At 31.8% G+C, this 25,743-nt stretch overlaps 2 protein-coding genes across 10 annotated transcripts in view; one reads left to right on the forward strand and one right to left on the reverse strand.

Moving 5' to 3' along the window:
• Positions 1–25,743, forward strand: part of LOC127725855 (uncharacterized) — a 91,391-nt gene that overhangs the window by 63,806 nt on the left and 1,842 nt on the right. For 3 of the 9 annotated variants that reach the window (XR_007993234.1, XR_007993237.1, XR_007993239.1), the window contains 3 exons: positions 19,750–19,982; positions 23,407–24,010; positions 24,448–24,598. The exons of 1 other annotated variant lie outside the window; for it this stretch is intronic. Coding sequence is in view for 2 of the 8 variants with exons in the window: in XM_052233184.1 (XP_052089144.1) it covers positions 12,245–12,350; positions 15,242–15,581 (446 nt within the window). In the remaining 6 variants the exon portion in view is untranslated. Of the gene's footprint in view, positions 1–12,244; positions 12,351–15,241; positions 16,382–16,534; positions 16,673–17,349; positions 18,944–19,749; positions 19,983–23,406; positions 24,011–24,444; positions 24,599–25,743 lie in introns of those variants that run through there. 5 more of the 9 variants (XR_007993236.1, XR_007993238.1, XR_007993235.1 and 2 more) reach the window with 4 other exon arrangements.
• LOC127725860 (high-affinity choline transporter 1-like) overlaps positions 1–25,743 on the reverse strand; it is a 92,998-nt gene that overhangs the window by 2,117 nt on the left and 65,138 nt on the right. The window lies entirely within an intron of this gene.

Below are 25,743 nucleotides of genomic sequence, written 5' to 3' on the forward strand. Positions count from 1 at the left end.
ATAAGCAGTTCATAGTGAAATGTAATTGGGAGATCTCAAACGTAGCAATGCAAGCAAGCTAAAATCTACATTTGGAAACTTGTCTCATTGGCAATTATATACCATCTCCTTATTTCATAATGGTTTGAGTTTTCTTTTGAAATACAAGAAGTTTAAAGACTTCAACAAATATGTACTATGAGACTGACATGTGTACTATTATAATTAATATCTTAATATCTGACTATTGTTGTGAACATGTGATGTTATAATTTGATAGATTTTATACTTGCTATAATAAATATACGTATTAACTTTCAAATTCAAAGGACCAAGAATCTTTACTTAATCTACAAATTAGCAGTAAAAAAAATACTCGTCCATCCTGCATTTACCGGTATCATATGTTATCTAGATATATTTGGTTTTGTGTGTTGTTAATTGGCCTGTTGCCGACTTATTGAATCTCCCACATCTCTATTTATACACACAAAGAAATACCAACACTTTATCTAACATACATACTTGTATATGTACTTGCTATAAAATCTCCTTAAAAGATTCTTAGTACCCTCGGACTTTTTCCGACGCTCATGTCAGCAATGTGCCTCTCCCAAAAAAGACACCTTTGATAATCGTTTGTGAGTCGTTTTGTCTCATCACTTTATGAAATGGTGCATTTTTCATCATCTGTACTTGTACATCATGTCAAACTCAAACAACAAAACACACCCATTCCTGTACACCCAAGCGTAAATTAACATGAATCTAAAATCAAAATGATTTTAAAATCTCGTTGATTTTTTCAGTTTGTTTCTGTCGTTTGAATAATATATAGGTTAACGAAAATATCTCTTTATACTTTGTTTGCGTTCGAATCGCTTTTCTGGGTTTACCTTCATCAAAGCACCGATTAGTCATTTATTGTGGGCCCACTGTTTTTTTTTAATGAATCGCGTGATTGTAAATATTGAAAAATAATTTGTTTCGAACTGGAATTGAAAATAAATATGTAACGGGATCTGAATGATTTAATTTTATTACGTTCCACCGGGTGCACATTAAGTGTTGACATCCCATGTTTTCAAGCCTTTGTTAACTTTTTCTTCATTCTGATGTTGATGTCTGTGTAAACTGCGCTTATACGATTACAGTGCTGGCAATTTATTTTTTACAAGCTTCCGAAACCATATCGGATTTCTTCTGTACAGTCCAATAATTTTCAGAAACTGGTTAAACTTGAAACATAGGGAAAGTTGTGCGGCCAAATAACCAAGTTCAATTATTCTTCTGTTTTTATTCCATTCCAACAAACCATTTTCTGTCTGAGTTTCCACGTCTGCTTGAACGGTGCATTTTTCGCTAAATTCAATCCGTATTCTTTTACAAATAAATTTCATTTTTTTCTATTTTGCTAGCAACGTCTTTCGGCAACCATTTTAAAACGAATGGGTTTCTAACGAAATTGAACTAATAGTGGCACAATTCCCCGTATTTTCACACATTATCTTGCGTTTCTTTAATTTGGATTTCTACTTTAAAAATATTTCTTTGTCGGGAAACGTCGTGCATCATAAATAAGAACTAATTACAAAAATACTCAACCAAGAATAAAAAAAACTCAGTCTATTATGCATAAGGACATATATAGATAAATATTAATAGATACAGAACATCTAAAAAAAAGTATATAATTATGTGTAAAGAATGAGAAGAAAAACGGGATAAAGACGATCGAAGCAATCAATGTCAAATAAAGTATTGCATCAAATCTCTCTTCTGCATCTATACAAAGTTACAATGAAAAGGTTTACCATAAATACCAAGGTTAATTTATTATTTTATTTTCGCGATAAAAGAACAGCATAGGGCCTATATGTATTGTGTTGTCAACCGCCCGAAACACGACGGAACCTACTGCATTGATTGGTATATATAAACGACGCTAAAATGAAGGTATTTCTAATATATAATCATATAACGTCACAGTACCCAAATTGCACCGAGTACTCAAATTGCACCTATTCAACAAAAATAGATGCAGAAATCTTACAAGTTTTCTTTGAGACAAAACAATTTGTATTTTTATGATTTTACATTATACACGTCTTTCAACATAGGTAAATATGTTTAAATATATACACAGCGTTCACAGTATATATCAACAGATGAGCATTTACTGGAAAAAGTAAAATCTACGGAAATGCGACATTCACAAAACGTCATCTTTTAAAAATGAGCAAATAGAATATTTTATTAGCATCCATTTCTTATAAAATTAATAGTAAGCATGGGCTAATATCAAAATGTTCCAATTGTTTGAAAAAATAAAACAAAACATCTGTAATACGATTTGGATCCAAGTTGGGTACTCCTCATGACAGAATCATGGATCGTTTGGAGGTCAGTTCTAACCCATTTTTCTATGATTCAATATGGATTCAAAATTGATTTGGTGTAACTGTATAGTAAATAAGGATACGTCTACAAAATAAACACAGACTGGAAACTTTTGTCTGGATCATAAAAAACGTAGGTGAAAAAACTGCCAAAATAGGTGCAATTTGGGTACCCTCACGTTACATTTGCAAATTTGAAATAAAGAAACATTTATCTTTCAACTATTTTATACCAGACTGAGGCAAATTGTTTGTTTAACTCGTTCTAAGTTATTCTAAAGCATCAGGTTTTACGTTTGCCGTCAATTTCATGGGTGTCGCCAACAGCAGGAACGATAACTCGTGGCGTAACATACTGAGCTTAACGTGAATCATAAAAAAATGGAAAATTAGACTTCAACATCCATTTGAAATGCATTTTGCATCTGAAAGATATGTAGTTTTCTTTGTCAAACTGGTAAACAGAATGTATTATATGATTTATTGAATAGCGAAATATGGCATTATCCCCTTCAATCTGAAATTAGCTGGGTTTTTCACTCGAGTCATTTGGGTGTAAAAAAAACATAATGACAAATACTTTCAAGACCAAAGAATATGCATAAGAGCTGCACAACATCTGTATATGCTACAGAATATAGTCCACCAAACAATGTGTCAAATACAGCAATACATGCGGATATTATGACTGCTATGTCGTAGTTCAGGGATATAATAACTGACAATGTTGATCCTATAAGGAAATGAATTATATGTATTATAGATACAATGAATAAGCGTTGATTCTTGAAAAAGAAACCATGAGCCCGGAGGGCGAATGGTTTGTTTTTCATGAAACAACGCTTATCCATTGTATCTATAACTTAAACTATTGTGTTAATGTCTTTTCAAAATTAAAGCCTTTTCTTAATTAGAAGGTATTGTAAGTGAGTTTAAATAACCATGTTATCATGTTCAACGATGCATTTATAAATCTAAGATCACAATTAATTGGTTAGAAAAATACAAATATAACACAACACGTCTGCCTTTAAATTATCAGGCATCTGAAATATTATCTGTGTTTACAAAATAAGACATATTCGAACTTTTTTCTAATAAAATTGAGAAAGGATATGGGAATGTATCAAAGAGACAACAACCTGACCAAAGAGCATATATAAAGTATATATAATAAGTATGTTACCGAATTTTCTAGCAAGAAACCTAATTCTTGGCACACCACGATTCACTAGCATAGGAATTTGCGAATAAACATTTGTAAAATCATGTAGTAAAACAGATGAAATCATTCTATATTTATAAAACAAACATGAACAAATTGAATGTAATCATTTTCGTTTCGAATATTTTGTAATAGACAACAATAAACGGTAAAACTCGCTATTATTACAAAAATATCCACACTTACATACAAAATAACAAAACAAAAAAACCAACAGAAAAACTACAGAAGGGGACATCAAAGAGAATACAGAGATTCGAACCTAAACCGACAAGTCCCTACCTTTAAATTGACTCTTTAACTCATTGTTTTGAACCATGCTAACCTCGCGGCTACGAAATTATACAATACGATTGCCTATTATGTATATATAAAGGTACAAGCCCTGTGTATCCGTTGTACCGATGTTTATCATATGTTCATTTATATATATATAAAATAGACATTTAAATTGTAACCCATTGGTAGCCGAGAGGTTTCGTCGATATGTTGATGTGAGTTACACATTACAAATTTCAAGGACGGGTTCGATTCCCAGTGAAGGCATATGAAAATTACAAAAATTTGAGGTAAGTTTTTAAATTAATTCCATTAGTGAACAGAAATCAGTAAATTAGCCAATTCATATTTAATGAAATTAGGCACACAAAGGAAACAATTGAATATAATTTGGTGAATCCATTTCAGCGACAGATTTAGGAAGCGTTGATTCTAGAAAAAGAATCCACGGTAAATGAATAGACTGACGTCAGTAGCTATTCCAATTATCACTAGGTGGCGCCCTAAAAGAACGAAAAATTTATTGCTTCCGGTATTCTCATTCTCATGCTTTTCATAATCTTGCCGGTATTCCATTTCGAAAGGTGTTTTTTTGCATCAACCATCTGACCAATATTAGTATTTGCTGAATGTAATAATTGTTTAAGGTAAGGCTTAACTGTTTTTGTTCAAATCTTATCAATACACGTGAGTTTTCTACTGGTTTTTGCGTTTGGAAAATAGTCCTGTTAAACGATGAGGTCGGAAAGACGGACACTGCCATTTTTATTGCAAAATGTATTAAACAGCATCAAGCTTACGGGCTATTTCATACCAAATTATACTTATTTATGTATATTATTTATAATTTATCTAAATGTATGGATATAAATCAGTCGGTCGTCGGCGACTAGGTTTCTACGAAAAATACGGGTTTTAGGCAACTCGAGTTACCCCCTTATACTATAGACTTTTTTGGATATGATATGATATGATATGATATGATATGATATGATAGTGCAGTGCAGTGCAGCATTGATCATTTTTTAAAAATAGGAAAAACGTTAAACATGTGAAATAAAAGTAGTGTCTATATTATTTATATGAACCCTATTGTTGAAAAGATGTCTTTCTCACAATTGTACAATTATACTCATAAAATAAAGTGGTTACAGCAGCTTTTTGTCAACAAGTTTTATATAAAGGTGGAGGGTCATTGAATATTTCAACCAAGGCCTGCTTATTATTTATTTCTTAATCAAATGCTTGATCAAATGTTTGTTATTATAATCCCTATATAATCAATGGGTCATTATAATAATTGGTACACAATGTACATAGCCAAGAGGCAGAATTACTTTGATCAATGTGTTAATGATAATGATAAATGGTCTTTATATTTAATAAGGGTATCACAACTTAAGTAATCATCTATGAGGTCCTCTTAAAAGTTGATTATCTATCTACTGTGCAACCAAATGGTAATAATTATTTTAATAGTGATTGTTGTCTCTTTTTTTAAGTAATTTAATCATTTGTTAATGCAACAATGCTCTAATTTGATATTGAATAGCAGCCTACACTTGTTTCTTTGTTGTAGGAGTTTCTTGTATTATATAGTGATTAGTTGATATTTTGATACAGGAGACAACCACCTTACTTATTTTGTTTTCAAATTTGGTAAGTAGACTTATAAAAGTGATACTTATATTTCAATTACCATAACTTCCAAACCATTAAATTTTAAACAAAGTAAAATTCATACAATTATAAAAAGATATGGGATATTAAAGTACATTAAATGAGACAACCAAACAAAAAATTTAGGAAGTGGCACAAATAAAAATATGCACTGTAAAAACATTTAAGCTGTCTAAAACTGCTGTTAAGATAGAAAATAATATATAAGTAATCATCTATGAGTCCTCTTAAAAGTTGATAATCTATCTACTGTGCAACCAAATGGTAATAATTATTTTAATATTGATTGGTGTTTCTTTTTTAAGTAATTTAATGCACCAATGCTCTAATTTGATATTGAATAGCAGCCTACACTTGTTTTGTTGTTGTAGGAGTTTCTTGTATTATATAGTGGTTAGTTGATACTTTTATAAAGAAGACAACCACCTTAATTATTTTGTTTTCAAATTTGGTAAGTAGACGATACTTATATTTCAATTACCATAACCTCCAAACCATTAAATTATAAACAAAGTCAAATTCATACAATTATAAGAAGATATGGGATATTAAAGTACATTAAATGAGACAACCAAACAAAAAATTTAGGAAGTGGCACAAATAAAAATATGCACTGTAAAAACATTAAGCTGTCTTAAACTGCTGTTAAGGTAGAAACAAATAAACAACAAACAATAAATAATATATTATGACCACAAAACACAGATCAAGTTTACTTTTGGTGGTGTCACTTTTACCAATCTAGAGTTATGGCCCTTTACCAATAAAAAAATGTGAATTTTTAGTTTCTGTTCTCCTACATTAGTTTGCCTCAGCCATATTATAAAACTTATACACAATGTTTATTACCACAAAACACAAGTTTAAATTTTGGTGGTGTCACTTTTACCATTCTAGAGTTAAGCCCCATTGCAAATCCTAAAATTTCTGAACTTTGTTTCGGTTCTCTAACTAAAGTTTGCCTCAACAACATGTTATGAAACGTGCACACAATGCTTATTAGTAAAAAAAAAATCAGATCAAGTGCAAATTTAGGTAGTGTCACTTTTACTATTCTTGAGTTATGTCCCTTTATAGCACCAGTGGACACATTCCCCATTTATTTGTGTGCAGGTCTGGAAAAAATGCTTGTAGAAGTAAAAGGCATAAGGGGAAATAATTCTAACTTTATTAAGAACTATTAATATGACTTATTTTATTTAAAAAGGCATAAAGTAACTATAACTAATTAATAAATTAACAAAGGAATGATGATTACATGTAAATTATATATGGTGTTCTTTGATTTTTAGGTATAATTGTTCAGATTTATATGGTGAGCATGTAATTAAAGAGCCAGTCAAGAGGAGTTTGACAGTTTTTTCCTATTGGTATGCAAGTGAATGATAAATTGTTAATAACAAAATATGCTTATTTTCATACAAATAGAAAACTAAATTTCAGCAAAATAAATATAACAAAAACAACTCATGTATAGGGTCTAGAAATCGTGACCTGGTCATGATACAGAACGCCATGAGGTTTAGGTGTCAGACCACCAATTACTCCCTCCAATTTAGAACGTATGTAAAAGTAGCCCTACTCTGACACAAAATAGTGCTTTTGGTGTCCTTGTTTACTTAAACTAACCAACAAATTTGCAGAAATGAAACTTTTGGTGAAAGAAAAATATATTTAGACCATTTTGAGCCAAATTTTACTTGTCTATGAGTTTGCATTAAAAATTGAGGATTAATGTGCTCCATAGTATACGTATACTAATTTAAGATTTCCAGAAAACCAGGGGTTATTTTTGGAGTACCCCTATTTGAAGGTCAGTTTTTTTCTTAGAAGTCTTTAAAGGTATGTTGAAAATTGGCATGTAGAAAGCTGATACATGTACAATTCAGGATATACCTGGTTTCTATAAAGTTAAACTTAAGGTAAAATATTTAGAAAGCTGTGAAAATTGCAAAATTTGGTTGAACAGATAGGGATTTTTAATTGGTGGTCTGACACCTTAAACCAGTTTGACATAGATATAAGAAGATGTGGTATGAGTGCCAATGAGACAACTCTCCATCCAAGTCACAATTTATAAAAGTAAACCATTATATGTCAAAGTACAGTCTTCAACACAGAGCCTTGGCTCACACCAAACAGCAAGATATAAAGGGCCCCAAAAATGGCTAGTGTAAAACCATTCAAAAAAAAAAAAAAACAACGGTATAATCTATATAAAAAGCATGTCCACATAAAACAGCAGCCTTTGCCTATGCAGAACATATATAAAACTAGAACAAGAAAAAACACCAAAAATATTATTTGGAAATCACAGAAAAATATGACTGCTAAGGTAGTAACAGCTGTTGGTAGGACCAAAGAATAAAAACAATTCAGAAATAATTTGAAATACTCAATTTTGTACCATGAGTGCAGATAACTTAAAAATTATTTAAAAAATAGATTTTTCAAATAAAAATAAGATGATTATCATATTACTGTCAATTTAACTTCATACCAATATCACGAATTATAATAAATATTGGATTTCTTGAAAATTGACTATGAAGGTCGGTTGAGAACAAAACTTTACCACACTTGTTCCCAATATCCATTTGACGTAGCTCGGTACTTGTACATCCCGTCATGGTGTTGTTGTGGTATGGTCAATTTTTGTATTCTTGTCTTTTGTTTTTGCTAATGTGATTTATCTATATGCCTTTTTGTTTGTCTTTGTTGACATATATGCTTGTTTTTTAAGTGATTAAGATTACAGCACAATGTTGACTGCTGTACCCTTATTTTTGACATTTTTACATTCTATGCGACTGTCATACAAGTGAAAGGTTTAGCTGGCTATAAATCCAGGTTTAATCCATCATTTTTCTACATAAGAAAATACCTGTACCAAGTCAGGAATATGACAGTTGTTATCCATTCGTTTGATGTGTTTGAGCTTTTGATTTTGCCATTTGCTTAGGGACTTTCCGTTAAGAATTTTCCTCGGAGTTCGGTATTTTTGTTATTTTACTTTTTCTCAATTGTTAACATTTCATTTCTATGTCGCCACATTCCAGCACTGCCTGTATATGAAGTATACATCCCCAAAGCTAGCGTTTCCTAAAATAACATTCTGAAAGAGGGTTGCTGCTTATTGATAGTAGCCTTTTTGTGCTGAGGGGGTGTGAATCAAATACCACTCAATCGACAATGCAACTATTGAACCAAGGATTCCAAGTCCAAGTGGAGACATTTAAGTCATCGGTAGCACAAGTTGGTTGACCGGTATGGAATACATGTGTCACAAATGACCACAAATATCTTCCAATTGTAGAAACCACAATCCCGTCATATTTTCCTCGATTTTTACTTCATAGAATGAGACGAATAATCGAATTTGTACTCACATGAGCAACATGACAGGTGCAACATGTGGAACAGGAACTGCTTTCGCATCCGGATGACCTGTGTTCACCCCTGGTTTTAGGTGGGGTTCGTGTTGGCCAATTTAAGTTTTCTATATAGTGTTTTGGGGATATGGTAATCTTTTCGGCGTTGTCAGTTTTTCTTCGACTTATGATTTTGAATATCCTCTTGGTATCTTCGACGTCTTTCTTCCATGAAGGGATTTTAAGTGTACTGTTTGACTTAATACAATTAATTGCGGGGACAATCACATATGCTTCATCAACGTAGAAACATATTCACTAATAAATTGAAAGAAATCTTTTTAAAATAGTGTTTTTAAAGTCTTTTCAAAATATAAATATGACTTAAAGATCCTGGTATATTTAAAAAGTAATAAACAAAAGAAAACTTCGCAATAAACATGTCAGATAACCTGATAGATAACATTGTGTAGTTATAAGGCTTTAAATGATGCATTCAATTTGAAATCTAGTTGTATCGCATGTTAATTCATCATCAAATCAAGTGATATCGCATGTATAATTATATTCAACAAAATTGGAACATAGTTTACTACGAAATAGCTGATAGTGATTTACAATTAATGTAACAAGAGTTAGACTCGAGCTCAGAGCATCGGAAAGAACACGTGGAAATAAACTTAGTATTTGTTACTGGTTTATTATTTGACGAAAGGTGTTTTCCTCGATTTGAATGTTGCTAAATCCCTCATAAAATGTTAAAATGGCATTATCCCTAAAACTATTGTACTTTGAAACGACTTTCATTTCAATGCTTGATGCATTGGATATAATAATGTAAAAGACTGAATACAATTATATTTACTATAAGAATAAGAAGATGTGGTATGATTGCCAATGAGGCAACTCTTCACAAGAGACCAACAGACACAGAAATTAACAACTATAGGTCACCGTACGGTCTTCAACAATGAGCAAAGCCCATAACGCATAGTCAGCTATAAAAGGCCCGGAATTGACAAAAGTAAAAAAATTTAAACGAGAAAACTAACGGCCTAATTTATATACAAAATAATGAACGAAAAACAAATATGTAACACACCAACAAACGACAACCACTGAATAACAGGCTCCTGACTAAGGACAGGCACATACAGAAGATGACTGGGTTAAACATGTTAGCAGGCGCCCAACCCTTCCTTAACCTGACACAGTGGTGTTACAGCACAACATAAGAACAAACTATAAGAATCTATTGAAAAAGGCTTAACTCATCAGATGGATACAAATAGAAATACATATAACAAAATCATAGAGTGGACGTGGCCTGTTCACTTGTACATCCTAACAACAAAAAAGACACTTAATACAGATCTGAGAGTACTCGCAGTTACTGACAGCTAGTTTATATCCAATAAAAACTAATAAAAAACTCATGCATCTAAGACTGTATCCTGATCTATAGATATTTTGTCAAATTATATCATCCCTCTTTTCCCAGAGAAAACTATATCATTGAAGAAATATTGAAAAGAAATTGAACTTATCGATCGGATTTTAAAATCCTTAATTCATATTCAGCTAAGCAACATAGAAATATCATTGATCGAACAAATTTAAAAGAAAACACATTATAATTTTATTAAAAAGATATTTTTATCTTTTATATATCATTCAGGTAACCCCATGTAATATTGAAGCCTATAGCGGTGGCAACCATGTTCCGCAGTCTGAGAAATATAGTAGATGAAATTGCCACTGGACATTGCACAGAAATTGATATTTGGGACAAATTGGTGCATTATTTCACTGAATATTGGGATGGAGATGAACACATATTTCAGCAGGTTTTAAACTTGTCTAGGCGACAGTTAGGGGAACAAACTCAAAGCATCACTGACACTCCAGCATTCTTTACAGCTTTGGAAAACAACTTCAGTGACAAGAATGATTTGTTGGAATTCTTAATAAATCTTACTGGGTACTTAAATTACCATACAGAGCTAGGATCAGTCAATGTAAAACAACACTTAAAAGATTGTAGAGAGAATATAAGACGGGTTAAACGAGAATGTATAAGGAGGGGAATTTTCAGGGACAACAATTTTGTTGGCAGAGAAGTTCAAATAGCTAAGATTAAAGATGAAATTGAGTAAGGAAAAACTAAAGGTATGCATTCATGATCTTCTAGGGAAGTCCTGACTTCCAACATAAATTGGTGCATTATTTTACTGAATATTGGGATGGAGATGGCGACAGTTAGGGGAACCTGATTTATCCTTCAGCTTAGGAAAATATGTTAAGCCAAAACTGTATTTTCTGTTTAATTACAGTTTCTAGATACATTGACTTAAGTAGGGGGCACAAGAAAGCAACATAGTTCCCGGAGAGCAAGTACTATCGTGCCACCTTAACAAAAGCATTATACGTCCAGAACTTGCTTATAGTATAAATCATGTAGGAAACCGGACGTTTCTATTTAATGATTTGTGTCTAATGTTGTCGATCTAGAACAGTCAAATGGCATCACATACTAAAATAGAAGCTATTTTAACAGAAATACATTTCAGTATTTGCTTATGTCATAGTTTTTATGTAGTTGTTGCTGTTTCTGTTTGTTTGTTCATCTTTGCTTATTGATAAGAGCACCTCTTATATCATTTATTTTATTCAAACGTTGAGAGGGCAAACGTGCAGTGTCTTGTGTTATTTTATAACTCCAGTTTAGTGGCTTTAATGATTTGGTATTACTAAAGCCTAATACGGTTTAATGATTTGTATGGGTTTTCTTTAGCCTAATACGGAATGTGAATAAAATTAAATGCGGATTATTCGCCAAAGCGTCCGCACTACAACGACACAAATAACAATGAAGACCTCTAGTCAAACACACAGTATTAATTGTCTATACAACAACAATTTGCACCATCAAAATAATCTTTACCAACTTACTGGATTTCTATGAGGCTTTCAAAGAATTTGACTAAATCGATATAAGAAGATGTGGTATGAGTGCCAATGATACAACTCTCCATCCTAGTCACAATTTGTAAAAGTAAACCATTATAGGTCAAAGTACGGCCTTCAACACGGAGGCTTGGCTCACACCGAACAGCAACTATAAAGGGCCCCAAAAATGACTAGTGTAAAACAATGCAAACAGGAAAACCAACGGTCTAATCTGTATAAAAAACGAGAAACGAGAAACACTTATGAACCACATCAACAAACGACAACCTCTGAAGATCAGGTACATTATAAGACTTTCATTTCATAATTATATTCAAATATTTTTTGGAAATATATTTTAGGAATACTTGTTTGTGGTTTGGGAGAAATGGGGAAAACCTGTCTCGTCAATACAGTTTGTTATGAACTACGAAGTGACAAGTGGAAAACAATAAGATTTGAACTAAGGTAAAGATCATTTTCGTTGTTTTATATATGATGTGATATATTAAAACAAGTAAAAATGTACATCAAAAATACTGAACTCCAAGGCAAATTCAAAAAGGAGAAATCCAACCAAACTGACAAAATGAAAGCTTTCAATCAACGAAACAAGTGAACATAACTGCCATACTCCTTGGTGTAGGGGTTTTCCTGATAAAATGGTGGGTTATACTTGTTTTTCGAACTATCTAAACCTACCACTTGTATGACAGTTGCTTAAAATTCCGTAATATTGACAAAATTTGGGTAAGCAACCCAAAAAGAAATAATAGGTTAATGTGACAATAATTGGGATCCAGCAGTCAAAACTGTGTAATCATACATCATAGACATACAACACAACTGACTTATCAATTCAAACAAACATACAAATTAATCTAACAAAGACGCAACAAAACAATGTAGCAGATCAATGTGTTAATATAAAAATATGAAGATATGATATGATTGCCAATGAGACAACTCTCCACAAGAGACCAAACGACACAGAAATTAACAACTATAGGTCACCGTAGGTACATTCGAAAAAAACATATAGAGTAACAAAAATTATTACAAATTCATAAAGCATTCCATCCTGAAATTGAATGAACACGCAACTGTAATGCGATGATTGGTACAATTTCCCTTTGATCTTAACTGCCTGATATTTTCAGTATCATTGGAATGGCCGTGATAGATAAATAAGCGGGCCAGTTTGCTTTCTTGCATGTATCCCCTTTCGTTTCATTGAGACAAACTGTAGACGCTTTATTTGCGCAATAGCGAACGTATGAAATTGTTTCGTTAATATTTTTATTCATTGATATATATTTATATATAAGAGCTATCAAAACCAACGTTTCATTTTATTAGCTGGAATGTTAAATGAACTGGTGGTGTTTCGATCCTTCGTCTTTTCTAACAAAATTAAATTGAGAATGGAAATGGGGAATGTGTCAAAGAGACAATAACCGGACCAAAGGGCAGAAAACAGATGAAAGCCCCCAATGGGTCTTCAACACAGCAAGAAAATCCCACACCCGGATGCGGGCTTCATCTGGCCCCTAAAAACAAAATGTGTACTAGTACAGTGTAAATGGACGTCATACTAAACTCAGAAACATATAAATGAACTAAGATTAAAACACATACAAGACTAACAAAGGAAACTCCGAGGAAAATTCAAAACGGAAAGTCCATATCAAATGGCAAAATCAAAAGCTCAAACACATCAAACGAATAGATAACAACAACTGTCATATTCCTGACTTGGTACAGGCATTTTCTTATGTAGAAATTGGTGGATTAAACCTGGTTTCATAGCTTGTTAAACCTCTCACTTGTATGACAGTCGCATAAAATTCCATTATATTGACAACGATGTGTGAACAAAACAAACAGACATAATAGGTAAAAATGTCAAAAATAGGGGTACAGCATGCGCAGTCAACATTGTGTTATAATCTTAATCACTATAAAAATAAAAAGCCATTTTAATACTTGCAAATCAGAACAAAAAAATACTCTTTGCAGACTTCATGATAATTTGGACTTGGTCTGGGTAAAATATAATATCCGACTTTGAAAGATTGATTTCATATAATAGGTTAAAATGATATATTAATCATCGTTTTTATCTTTAAAAGATTGAGCTTTTGTGGATCAAATCAGTCAACTAAATTGTTTAAATTCTTTTCATTATCAAAGCTGAACACGCCTAGTGTTTGCGTTACCCATCTCTACCAAAGGAATAAGTTGAAGGTCACATTAATACGGATTCAATGCGGTCGAATTATTCACTTGCAATTAAATAATTAATCAGCGATAATTCTTAGCCGATTTTGACAAAATTAAACCAAACTGGCTGCTAAAAGCGAATTATTTTTTCAATGTTTCACTTTAATTAATGATCATAGCAAATGCCCCTTTTAAACTTAAGAAAAACCTTAATAGTGTATTGATATATCAATTACAATAAATATGCACCCAAACATTTCTGATGCTTACATTCAAGAATCATGATAATGATAAACATTTTATATTAAGTATTCTTATTCTCCAATATATCTAAAAATTTGTTTATGTATGATAATGAAAAAACTTCTATATTGCATAGCAGGAGATGTTTACCGTACAACTGCACAAAAACTTACTTTTTTGGAGTCTACCGATTCTGTAAATTTAACTCAAATGCAATTCTGTTTTGTAATATAAGGGATATTAGAACATTGTTATTTTACCTTTATATAGTACGTTTAATTTGAATGTTAAACTTATATTTCTTATAGATCCTTTGAGTTTCAGTATTATACTTTCCTTTACTCTTCTGATAATTAATTAATAAGCTCTTCACGTGTTTATGCCATACCACAGTGGGCCTTATAGATCCCTGGCTTCTGACGCACGAAATAAATAAATTGTTATTTTCATTTATGACAGTTTATATATCATATGTAAGAAATGGCAAAGTTGGTGTATTAAACTTTGACAAATTTTGTACAGAGTTAGATATATATTTGTAAATACCTTATTCTATTATAGATTTATAAATTCATAACTGTTCGATCATAATGCACGCCGTGATGACTTTATATATTTAAATTTCAATTGTTTTTTTTTTTTTGCTTTCTTGTTTGAATTGCTGCAATTAATATAGTCAACATTAGTTCACCGATTGTCAAATTTCATAAATCCTTTAAGAAGAAAAATCAACGTTACAAACAAAAACTGAGGGAATCACATAGACTCTTAAAGGAGCGTGACCAGGTGCGTTGGCAGGGAAAGATTTCCCGAGAATATGTTGGTGGCCAAAGCTAAGAGACATTGAAATTCAAAAAGTGCATTTAATGCATACAAAATATTTCTAATTTCAGGGAGCAAAGAAACTATAGACATTTCCTCCGAACAGTTGTAAACAAGTTTAAAGAGTTACGAGGATCTAGTTCCGGCAACGATTCAAACATAGGCAATGTTGATGATAAGGAGAATCAAGATGAGATGATGGATGAAGAAATGATTCTACAGCAGAAATTTCTAGATTATTTCAGGAAGCAGCTTGAAAATGAAACTGTTAGCAAAAACGTAAGAAAAGTTCATAATTCACTACTGAGGAATTCTTCGTACCTCACTGAATGTGATGATCACTGCGAAGAAATAAAAATAGTGGCGATTAAAATTCATTATTGGCGAAAGAATTTGGTGAAAGAAATGTAACGGTTCGACTTCGTCCATCTTGTTTACTTTTTTCGTGTTTCTCTGACATTTTCCCTGACCAGACAATACTGAACTCATTACGATTTTGACAGAAAATCAATAATCAGCTGATTGCATTTTATAGCTATCGGCAGCAATGGACTAATTAATATAGGTGTTGACTGTATTGTTTAAAGAATTGGTGTGGTTAAATGGCATCACATGTCACCTTAACCATCATTGATAAGGATTTAAAAAAAATGTATTGAATACAATACATTTTAAACACAGAGCCGCAGTCTGCATTGAAGCCTATGCATCTAAAAATGTATTAGGAAACAAGGGAAATTATAAGACAACAGTTTTTTTATGACAATTTAAAAAACATTATATAGATAAACTACTCGGGTAATTATTGTATAATCTATCATTTTTTTTTTATTATTGTCTTAAAAGTGATAATGAAACTTCCTGGTGAAATTCAAATAAAAAATGTGTCCTTTAGAACAAATCTTCAAAAAAAATTCAAATTGAAGACAATGTGAGAAATAAGTTGAAAATAAAAAAAATCATCTAGTTACTTGTACCAAAATCATTCATAAATTTTCAGAAATATTAATGTTTGATAACATTGATGATGTAACCACGAATCCTGACGAGAAGAAAAAGCTTTTAGTATTTTTTGAAACTCTGCTAGAGAAAATGCAAAGCAGCCAGAATTGCATGGTATAATATTGATAGTTTTTAGAATTCATTTGGTTTGTATAATTGAGTACAATTTTCTTATATAATTCATTAAGAAAAAAATACTTTATGGTTGAAATTGGAAATGTTTATTTAGAAATGTAGTGTCATTCTTTTGTGTGCATTGAAATTCTTCATTTATATCTATCATTAATAAATGTTGGAATTTTTATAGGATATGAAGATCGGCTTGAAGTTCCTCTTTATTAATGAATTTTATCCAATTACAGATGAGAATTATTATTACCTCTCGGGATAATATTTTGTTGACAACTGGGATCGATCTGGTATATTGCCTGGTCAAAGTAGAAGTAACAAGTTTGGATCGAGATAATGCTAATAAGCTTGTGGCAATGTGTACAAAACAGGTACCAACTTTGCATTTCATGTCGTGATTGTCTTGAATATTTGTTGTTGATTTTAGGGACAACGTTCTATGACGTTACTAGGAAAGGAAACGTATTTAAAGCCATCTTAATCAGCTACATCTCTTTGAGGTCCAATGTCATAAATACAAATAATTATACTCACAGGTTTCCTTAACGTATAAAAAAATCACTTAGGGAATCATCATTCTATTTATAAAACACAACGTGAGGCAATAATTTTCATCGGTACGAAGGAGATTGATTCCTTGCAAATTAAAAAAAAAACATAACGAAATGGATTATATTACTTGATAAAATCATATCAATGGATTTTGGGGTTTTCTTTAAGATATTTCACATTTTTACTCCTAGTAATCTTCCATAAAATACCATCTGCATTACTCTAAAATGTATAGTATAACATAAAAATAAAATCATAACTTATTGCATAAAAAGGTAAAATAAAAATAACGGAAAAGAAAACGGGATGTCGATTAAGGTACGTCCTTACATATCTCTAACATTTTTTTTTCGGATAAACACACATAGTGTCAAACCTTTCATTAAAATTTATGAGGGTTGCATTCAATACAACAGCTGGTAAAACTAGCAAATATCAATAGTATCAAGTTTTGATATATCAGCTCTTTTCTAACATTGATTTAGATTTTTTTCAGTCAAACCTTGAAATAAAGCAAATTAAAGTCATTGTTCGAGTCTGTGGAGCATGTCCACTGGCCCTCAGAGTTATATGTGACGCCATAAATATTGATCCAAACATTGACCAGTTGATAAAATTTCTGGAAAAAAGAACAGAATCACTTCCAACTCCTGTTTTAAGTATGACTGATTGTTTGAATCAACCGTTTATAAATCTTGGTAACTATAAGTATACTCTCTGTAAGCTGTCATTGTTCGGAACGTCAAAATTTAGTCTAAAATCAGCGGCAATTATTGACCATAATGAACTTGAAATAGATGACAGAAATAAATCAACAAGGTTGGGTGATTTAAAAATAACGCTTCTTCTATTTAAAAGTCGCCATCTTATTGAAATTGAAAATGACATTGGGGACAAATGTTATACAAAAGAGATGCAAAATGAGTCTGAAGTATTAATGGCTGACCAAGAAATATTTTCACTTCATCCATTAGTATACAAGTTTTTACGACAAAAAGAACATGAAGCAGATATAGCACCGACAATGGAAAAAGCGAAATTAAATTACGTAAAACTGTTTGATGAAATTGTTTTGGATATTGCAAAAGAATATGAAATAAATGTATTAGCTGCAAGAGAAAAGTCTGAAAAACTGAAAGTACCTATTGCAAAATATATGCAGCTAATGGAAGATTACGAAAAAATACTTGAACTTTCATGTATGCAAGGTTTTATATCAACCGAGGTTACAAAACGAAGGAACAATGTTGCAATGATGATCCTAAACCCTGAGCAACATCTTTCTTATATTCAAGTAATGAGCTCCAAGCAGTGGGCTAACCCGTTGATAAAAGTTTCATGGCAAGTAGAACACGTGACAGCCATGGTCAATTACGATCGCACTGACATTGAGGAAATATGTAGCGATATACTTAATACGCTCAATGATTGCCGTACAGACCATCTAAGTGATGAGGAGAAGTCACAACTTTTTATCATGCATGGTAGAATGATTTACAATCGTGGTCTTCTTAAAATGGATACTGATTCTAAAGAGTCTGTAACGTATTTAAAAAAAGCGGAGACCATTTTTAAATCTAAAGAATTTAGGAGCAAACAAGAAAGAAAGATGTACTTAGCAGACATTTACAACTGCTTAGGATGTGTATATTATCGTCAAAAAGAGACTGAAAAGGCTATACAATTTCACGAGATGGCTCTTGAAGGTCAAAGTCACAATCAAAATGAAAGACATTTAACATACCTTGCCAATATTGGAGCCTGTCATTTTCGACTTGGAATACAACACATGCGGGATAAAGAAAAAGAAAAATGTGAACGGGAGATGAAAAAGGCACTTAAGTTTTATAATGATAGTATAATAGTAGCTGAAGCTTTGAAAATGGACAGAACTGATAGAAACTTGAATTATTTGAAACACAGAGGAGATGTCCTGGCTATGCTTAATCAATATAAAGAGGCAAAGAAAGACTACCAAGAGTGCTTGGACATAGTTAAGACATGGTGTGTTTCACCAATTCGTAAGGAAATACTCTTTCTTCACGCTCAAGGAACCTTGATCAGAAGGATTATTGCAAGTAAAGCTAGAGGTAAACACTATTACTGATGAACAACGGGGCGTTATCTACTTTATCACACTTTACATTACATTTATATCTGAAATCTGCTCTTTGGTAGGATTGTTGTCTCTTTGACATATTCCTCATTTCCATTCTCAATTTTATTCATCATTGATAAAAGTTTACTTATGATTTTAGTTCTATTAGATTTATTTTTTTCTTCATGAGATAAATACATCTTATTCAGTTACAAAATTATAATATAGCCCAAGGATTTCTCATTCATTCTTTATGCTTAAGATAGTTATCAAGTTGAAGATAGTAATCATTATCATTTACAGAGTTCAAACATTGATTTATTTTGAAATGGTGTAGCATTATGTTGCTGTTAACGAATTGAGCGTTAGAGTTCATCAATTTTTTTGGAAAGGTTTTGTGTTTCTCAATCTTTAGTTATCTATATGTAATATATTTGCGATTCGTCTTTTTTTTTTGTATGGTGTTCATATGATGTTTTGTAAGTATCTTCGTCTTCCCAGTTTAATTGATGCAAATCATTTTCTTACTTGTACATGAAATATATCGTAACTTACGTGAAATATGTTTATTTGTTTTCCTTTCTGGATAAATTTACGACAAATGAACAGCAGTAAACATGGTATGCTTCTGTTGCCTCTTATTTACGTACTAAAAATATATTTTTTTATATGTTGTTTTTGCTTATCATTATATACATGCAAAATAAGGATTCCCCGTAGCAGATCAAGTGTCCCTAAAGTAACCGTCGTCGTGTAAGCTTAAGAAATGAATGCTAAAATTCCTATCTTGTTTTGGAGGTTCATTTTCGAATGACGTAATGGACGAAGAAGGAAATCCAGAGGAAAGTTACAACGTGGTCGACCTTGTCGACGAGGGTGTAGAAATCTATGAAGGATTAAAAGACATGTTAAACAGTGACATTTTCCCCGGCGACCACGAATCATTCAACAAAATAAAGAAGAATCATTTATTTTTCTTGAAATAGCAACATCAGGCTACAAAATCCGAAGACGCGGAGAAATTTTACTCGGTAAGAGCGGTTCTAATTTTGTCAATTTTAATAATCAGGTAACTTTACAAAGCTTTATCGACTTATTTTTAATGAAGAAAATTTTAAACACATCACAAAATGCACATTAAAATCTTTACATGCATTTATAGATCCTAACTACATGGCAGGCATTTTGTAAAACATAGACAAAAAAGCAATTGGGAATCTGAGAGCCTCATTATTTTGTAATGATAAATTAATTCTTTAATAAGTGATAAAGTCGGTCAAATTTGTTCATATTTTTCGTTGTTATTTTTAGTGTACAAGTGTGCTTTTTTATTTGTTCATAGCACTGTATGTCAAAACATCCATTTGTATTGATGTATTCTTAAAATAATCCTATAGTCTAAGAATAAAAAAAATTCCGAGGCGCATAAGTATAACGGGAATTGATTGTCTCTTGCGCATGTGTAATACATGCAAGTGTAAGCGAAGGAATTTTTAGCTCCAATTAAGTGGGCACATGAAATGTGTGGTCAAATTGACCCTACAAATAATTCTTTTGTTCAAAGTTTAGTTTAATCAGCTAAAAGAATTGCTAAACCTGTTGTTAATAAGAAAGATCCAGTCACTACTGATATCTTAATTCGGTTATGTTTTCTGTATCAATTTTCTACAGATTTACTGGTGGTTAGGGATCTTTTGATGACTTTGCTTGGTTTCAGTGGGGTTTTTTTGCGTTTTAACGAGTTAAGTCAGCTAAGATGTAACGATATTATAGTAAAAAATGATCATTTAGTTATTAAAATTAGGAAGAGTAAGACTGACCAGTACTAATCAGGAGATGCAATTTTAATTTGTAATTTGTATTCTATGCAGTATTCGAGCTTGTCAACAAACATAATTTTGTGTTGTGTTTTTCTTTAAATAGATGGGTTTGAATGTATTTAGTGAAAAGAAGACAACATGGTTTATTTGTTAGTTGGTTTTGAACTATCTTTCAATAACTGTTAATATTCGTTGATTGGAACTTTGTGTCATTTGTGTCTTTAAGTGGGATTTTTTTGTCCACCGCGGAACGCGTTGCGGGGGACATAGAAATACCGGGCGTCCGTCCGTCCGGTCTTGTTAGCGCTCTCACATGTTCAACTCTTGCTAGATTTGTATAAAACTTATATCATAGGTTTATATCAGTAATGTCTCGGACAAGTTCGAAAACCAGTGCCGATGAATTATTTTCAAAAGAGTTATGCGCATTGGAAACATTAACTAAATAGAAAATTGCATCGTTAGCGATCTCATGTGTACAATTCTTGCCAGATTTTTATGAAACTGATATCAAAGGTTTATATCAGCAATGTCTCGGACGAGTTTAAAAATCAGTGCCGATGAACAATTTTTAAAAGAGTTATACCTCCTGGAAACATCAATTATATGGAAAATTGCATCGTTAGCGCTCTCATGTGTACAGTTCTTGCTAGATTGTTTTGAAACTTATATTGTAAGTTTATATCAGCAATGGCTCGGACGAGTTCGAAAATCAGTGCCCATCTATAATTTTTAAAAGAGTTATGGCCCTTAGAAATATTAATCATATGGAAAATTGCATTGTTAACGCTCTCATGTGTACAATTCTTGCCAGATTTTTTATTAAATTCATATTATAGGTTTATATCAGCAATGTCTCGGATCAGTTTGAAAATCAGTGCCGATCAGTTATTTGTAAAAGAGTTATGTCCCTTAGAAATATTAATTATATGGAAATTTGCATTATAAGCGCTCTCACGTGTACAATTTTTGCCAGGTTTTTATTAAATTCATATCAAAGGTTAATATCAGCAATATCATGGACAATTTCGAAAATCAGTGCCAATCAATTATTTTTAAAAGAGTTCTGCCCTTTAGAAATATTAATAATATGGAAAATTGCAATGTTAGTGATCTCATATGTACAATTCTTGACAGACTTTTATGAAACTTATATCATAGGTTTATATCAGCAATGTCTCGGATCAGTTTGAAAATCAGTGCCGATCAGTTATTTGCAAAAGAGTTATGCCCCTTAGAAATATTAATTATATGGAAATTTGCATTGTAAGCGCTCTCGCGTGTACAATTTTTGCCAGATTTTTATTAAATTCGTATCAAAGGTTATATCAGCAATATCATAGACAATTTCGAAAATAATAGCCGATCAAATATTTTTAATGAGTAATGCCCTTGGAAATATTATATATATGAGAAATCGCTCTCAATTCTTCAACTCTCAAAAATGAATTTAAAAAGTTTTAAAAAACTAAATAAAATATTCATTTTTAGTTATTGCCCTTGGACAGATAAAATATGTGCAACGTGGGGGAACTATGTTCTTTTATTTTATTTGTTTTTTGTGCTTAAAAGCGATCAGATGATATAAGTCTTTTCCTCCTCAATTTTACAGTTTGTTCTTATTTTGAATTGTTACACCACGCTCCCAAGTTAGTGGAGGGTTTAACGCTCACAAACATGTTAAACCACGCCATATTCTTCATGGACCTACCCCATGCTAGGATTCTGTCATACAGTGGCTTTATTTGCTGTCTGCTATTTTTTTCATGGAATATAATGAGGCCGTTGATTTTCTCTTCAGTTGTTTGTTCTTTTCTAGCTAACAATATAGGTTGGAGTTTGCTCATTGCTAAAGTCCTAAAAATACCAGTATTTGATCACATATTTTCCCTTTGGTATTCATGAAAAGTTGTATCATTAGCAACAAACCCACATCTCCTTATTTTCCTAAATCTTCAAAGACTTGATTATTTTATAAAGTTTTTGAACATATTTGGAACATAGTTGGTTAGGCAATCGATACAGCATGTAGTTAACCTTAACTGATATGTTAAAAAAAATAGGTTACTATGTCAACAAGTAGTTACAGGTATAACATACCAAACAAGGTATGTTGATAGGGAAACAAAATTTTAAATCCAAATGCAAAAACACTTACGAGACGACATGTCAACGTTTAAAAAAATATAAAATACAATAAATCATACCTCAGAAAAAAATGTTACACAATTCGATCTCGTATTTGCAGATGGATATTAAGTAATCTAGAATGGTCAATTGATGGAATTCACATTCGAAACGGTCGCATTTTCCTTGGCCAATACAATATCCCGACAATGAGTGGAATAAAGCAAGTGGGTCAAGATAAAAGGACGAAAATTTAAAAAAAAAATAAAGTTTGTGTCAATCATTTGCAACTTCTACGTAACACATTTGACTAATTTTTTTCCAAAAAGCATCAAAGAAACCTGATATCATAAATACAATACTAGTTTCAAGATGTACTTCCTTTACTCCAGGTCTACCAACTAAAGTTATATTTAAATTTGTTTAAAAAAGACGCGAAGCATATCAACGGTTAATTGTAAAACATTCATAACCATTGATAAATTAATCAAAGGATTTGTTAACAAAGGCTTACTTGACAAGAGGTCTAGATAATGATACAGATAGATCTAGCTCACCAACAAGCAGCAGCACAGATTCAGGAGAAGGTTGTGGAGACGAAACTGAAAACAAGCCACACAATCGAAGTACAAGTATATCACCAATGCATTCAGATATAGAAGATGAAGGAGCAAGTAATGAAACTAATATTCACGGTTGTACAGTTGACCGAAACGGGATGATGGACAAAAAACAACAATTCAAATTACCTTTATCTGCAAAAAGATGTGTTGATGATATATCATATCGGTCTCCACAGAAAAGAAAAAATCGTCGCGAATCAAGTTCTAGTTCCGGTGTCTCAAGTATGGGAAGTTTTACGCCAGATGTAGAAAAGGCTAGTTTAGGACAATTCACAGACGTTCTTCAATCAAGTCTAGGGAGTTCATTCGAAGATGACGTATTTCAAAAAACAAAAACAGAGAACAGTGACAGAAATGAAACAAAAACTTATCCTCGGTGGGTTAAACGAAGATCTACCTTTTCGTCATTTGGGTCTGGTTCGTTGGAAGAATGCGCAGGGGTTGGTGAAAAAAATGTACAAATAGAAAAGAAACGGAAAATAGAAACCAGTAAGTTTAGGTAGAAGTTGGAAAATTAAGGTATCAGTACCATATTGCAATTCTTACAGAATTGTAGCATGTATATCCAGATATGTATCTATACGAGCTTACCTCTGTCTACATTTTATGCGTAATAAAGGAGTAATACAATTGACTTGTTACTGGAATAATTGAAAGTTTTAATAAATTCATTAATGCAATTGTAAAGAATTTTGTAATGTAATAAATATAACCAAATGAATCTAGAGGTTACCTCAAAGGACTTCCCTTGATGTATTGGAAGTGACAAACTGATTTCCACATAATTTTTTCCCTCTGAAAATTTCTAATAGCTGAAAATTTAATTTTCGTTTTTGTATGAAATGTAGAAAATGTAACTATCTATTTTTTTTCTCTATATATCTTTCCTCTGTATATTTTACTTGTTCTTCATATTTCATAAGCAGCGTTTAGTACATCAGTTTCTCTTGATAAAACCTTATCCCGTTCAAGATTCTTGAAGAGGCAAAAATCAGAAGATTGGATGATAAAAGAAAAACTGTCTCCATTTTTTGAAGACAGACGGAAAGATAGTAGTTCCCAGACAGACTCACGAAATATAGGTTTGTAATCATAATTACAAACGTACGTCGTGCGAACAGCTTTTATATGAACACAATCAGTATATTTTATTGTAAGTTAATACCAAAACTACCATTCAGCAGGCCATTCTTTCAATCATTTGTAATTGTTGATACTTACTTTGATTTATGGCTAACTTAACATATCATCATTATTAACATATAATACATTTATCAAATCACTGCAAATACTAAACACACAAAGTATATCAAAATGACACTCTTGCATATAAGTTTACAGTAATTATATCTTTGCCAAAGAAACAAATTTTACACTTTCTTGCTGACTTAAAATTGATTTTTTTAGATAATATAGTTGACGAATTAGAAGATTTGATTCCCTCTGTGCAGCCAAGAATAAGATCTGTAATTAAAGAACTGGATTCAAGAAAAGGTATGTGTCATCAGTTAATAGTAACCTCCATATATTTTGAAAATAGTCAGGAGCCTGTAGTTCAGTGGTTGTCGTTGGTTCATGTCTGTCATATTTGTTTTTTGTAAATTGTTTTGTTTTAAATTAGGCCGATAGTTTTCTCAATTTTTCATGTCGGTGCCTTTTATAGCGGCTATACGGTATGGGTTTTTCTCATTGTAGAAGGCCGTACGGTTGCCTATAATTGCTTACACCAACTTCATTTGAACTTTAGTGGATATTTGTCTCATTGGCATTCATACCTTATTTCTATAAAGAAAAAACTTATATGCTACGAATATAAATGAAGTAAATATAGGCTATAGGACTAATAACCACAACAACAAACAAACAGAAGAGTGTACAAATATAGGCTATATCAAATTAACTAAATATGTATACAGATAAAATTATGGACGTTAATCAAAAAACAATCAATCAGATTAAATATCTGTTTTCAGCACGACTAATTGATGACGTAAATGGAAAACCGACTATTCAATACAAAGACGAAGGTTTCTTGTAAGTCTGATTTATAAATACTATAAGTTTTCATTTTTGATAAAAATAAAAAAACAATTGGTCAAAAGAATAATTTTTATCGCGATTTTGTGTTTTTTTTCTTTTTTTTGTGATAATTTTTCATTTGCTACTCGCTTGAGATAGAAAATTATCGTCAGAAACTAAGGGCGCACGTGACGTTGTCAATG

The sequence above is a fragment of the Mytilus californianus genome, unplaced genomic scaffold (genome assembly GCF_021869535.1).
Source record: "Mytilus californianus isolate M0D057914Y unplaced genomic scaffold, xbMytCali1.0.p SCAF_15, whole genome shotgun sequence".
In the NCBI taxonomy this organism is placed as follows: domain Eukaryota; kingdom Metazoa; phylum Mollusca; class Bivalvia; order Mytilida; family Mytilidae; genus Mytilus; species Mytilus californianus.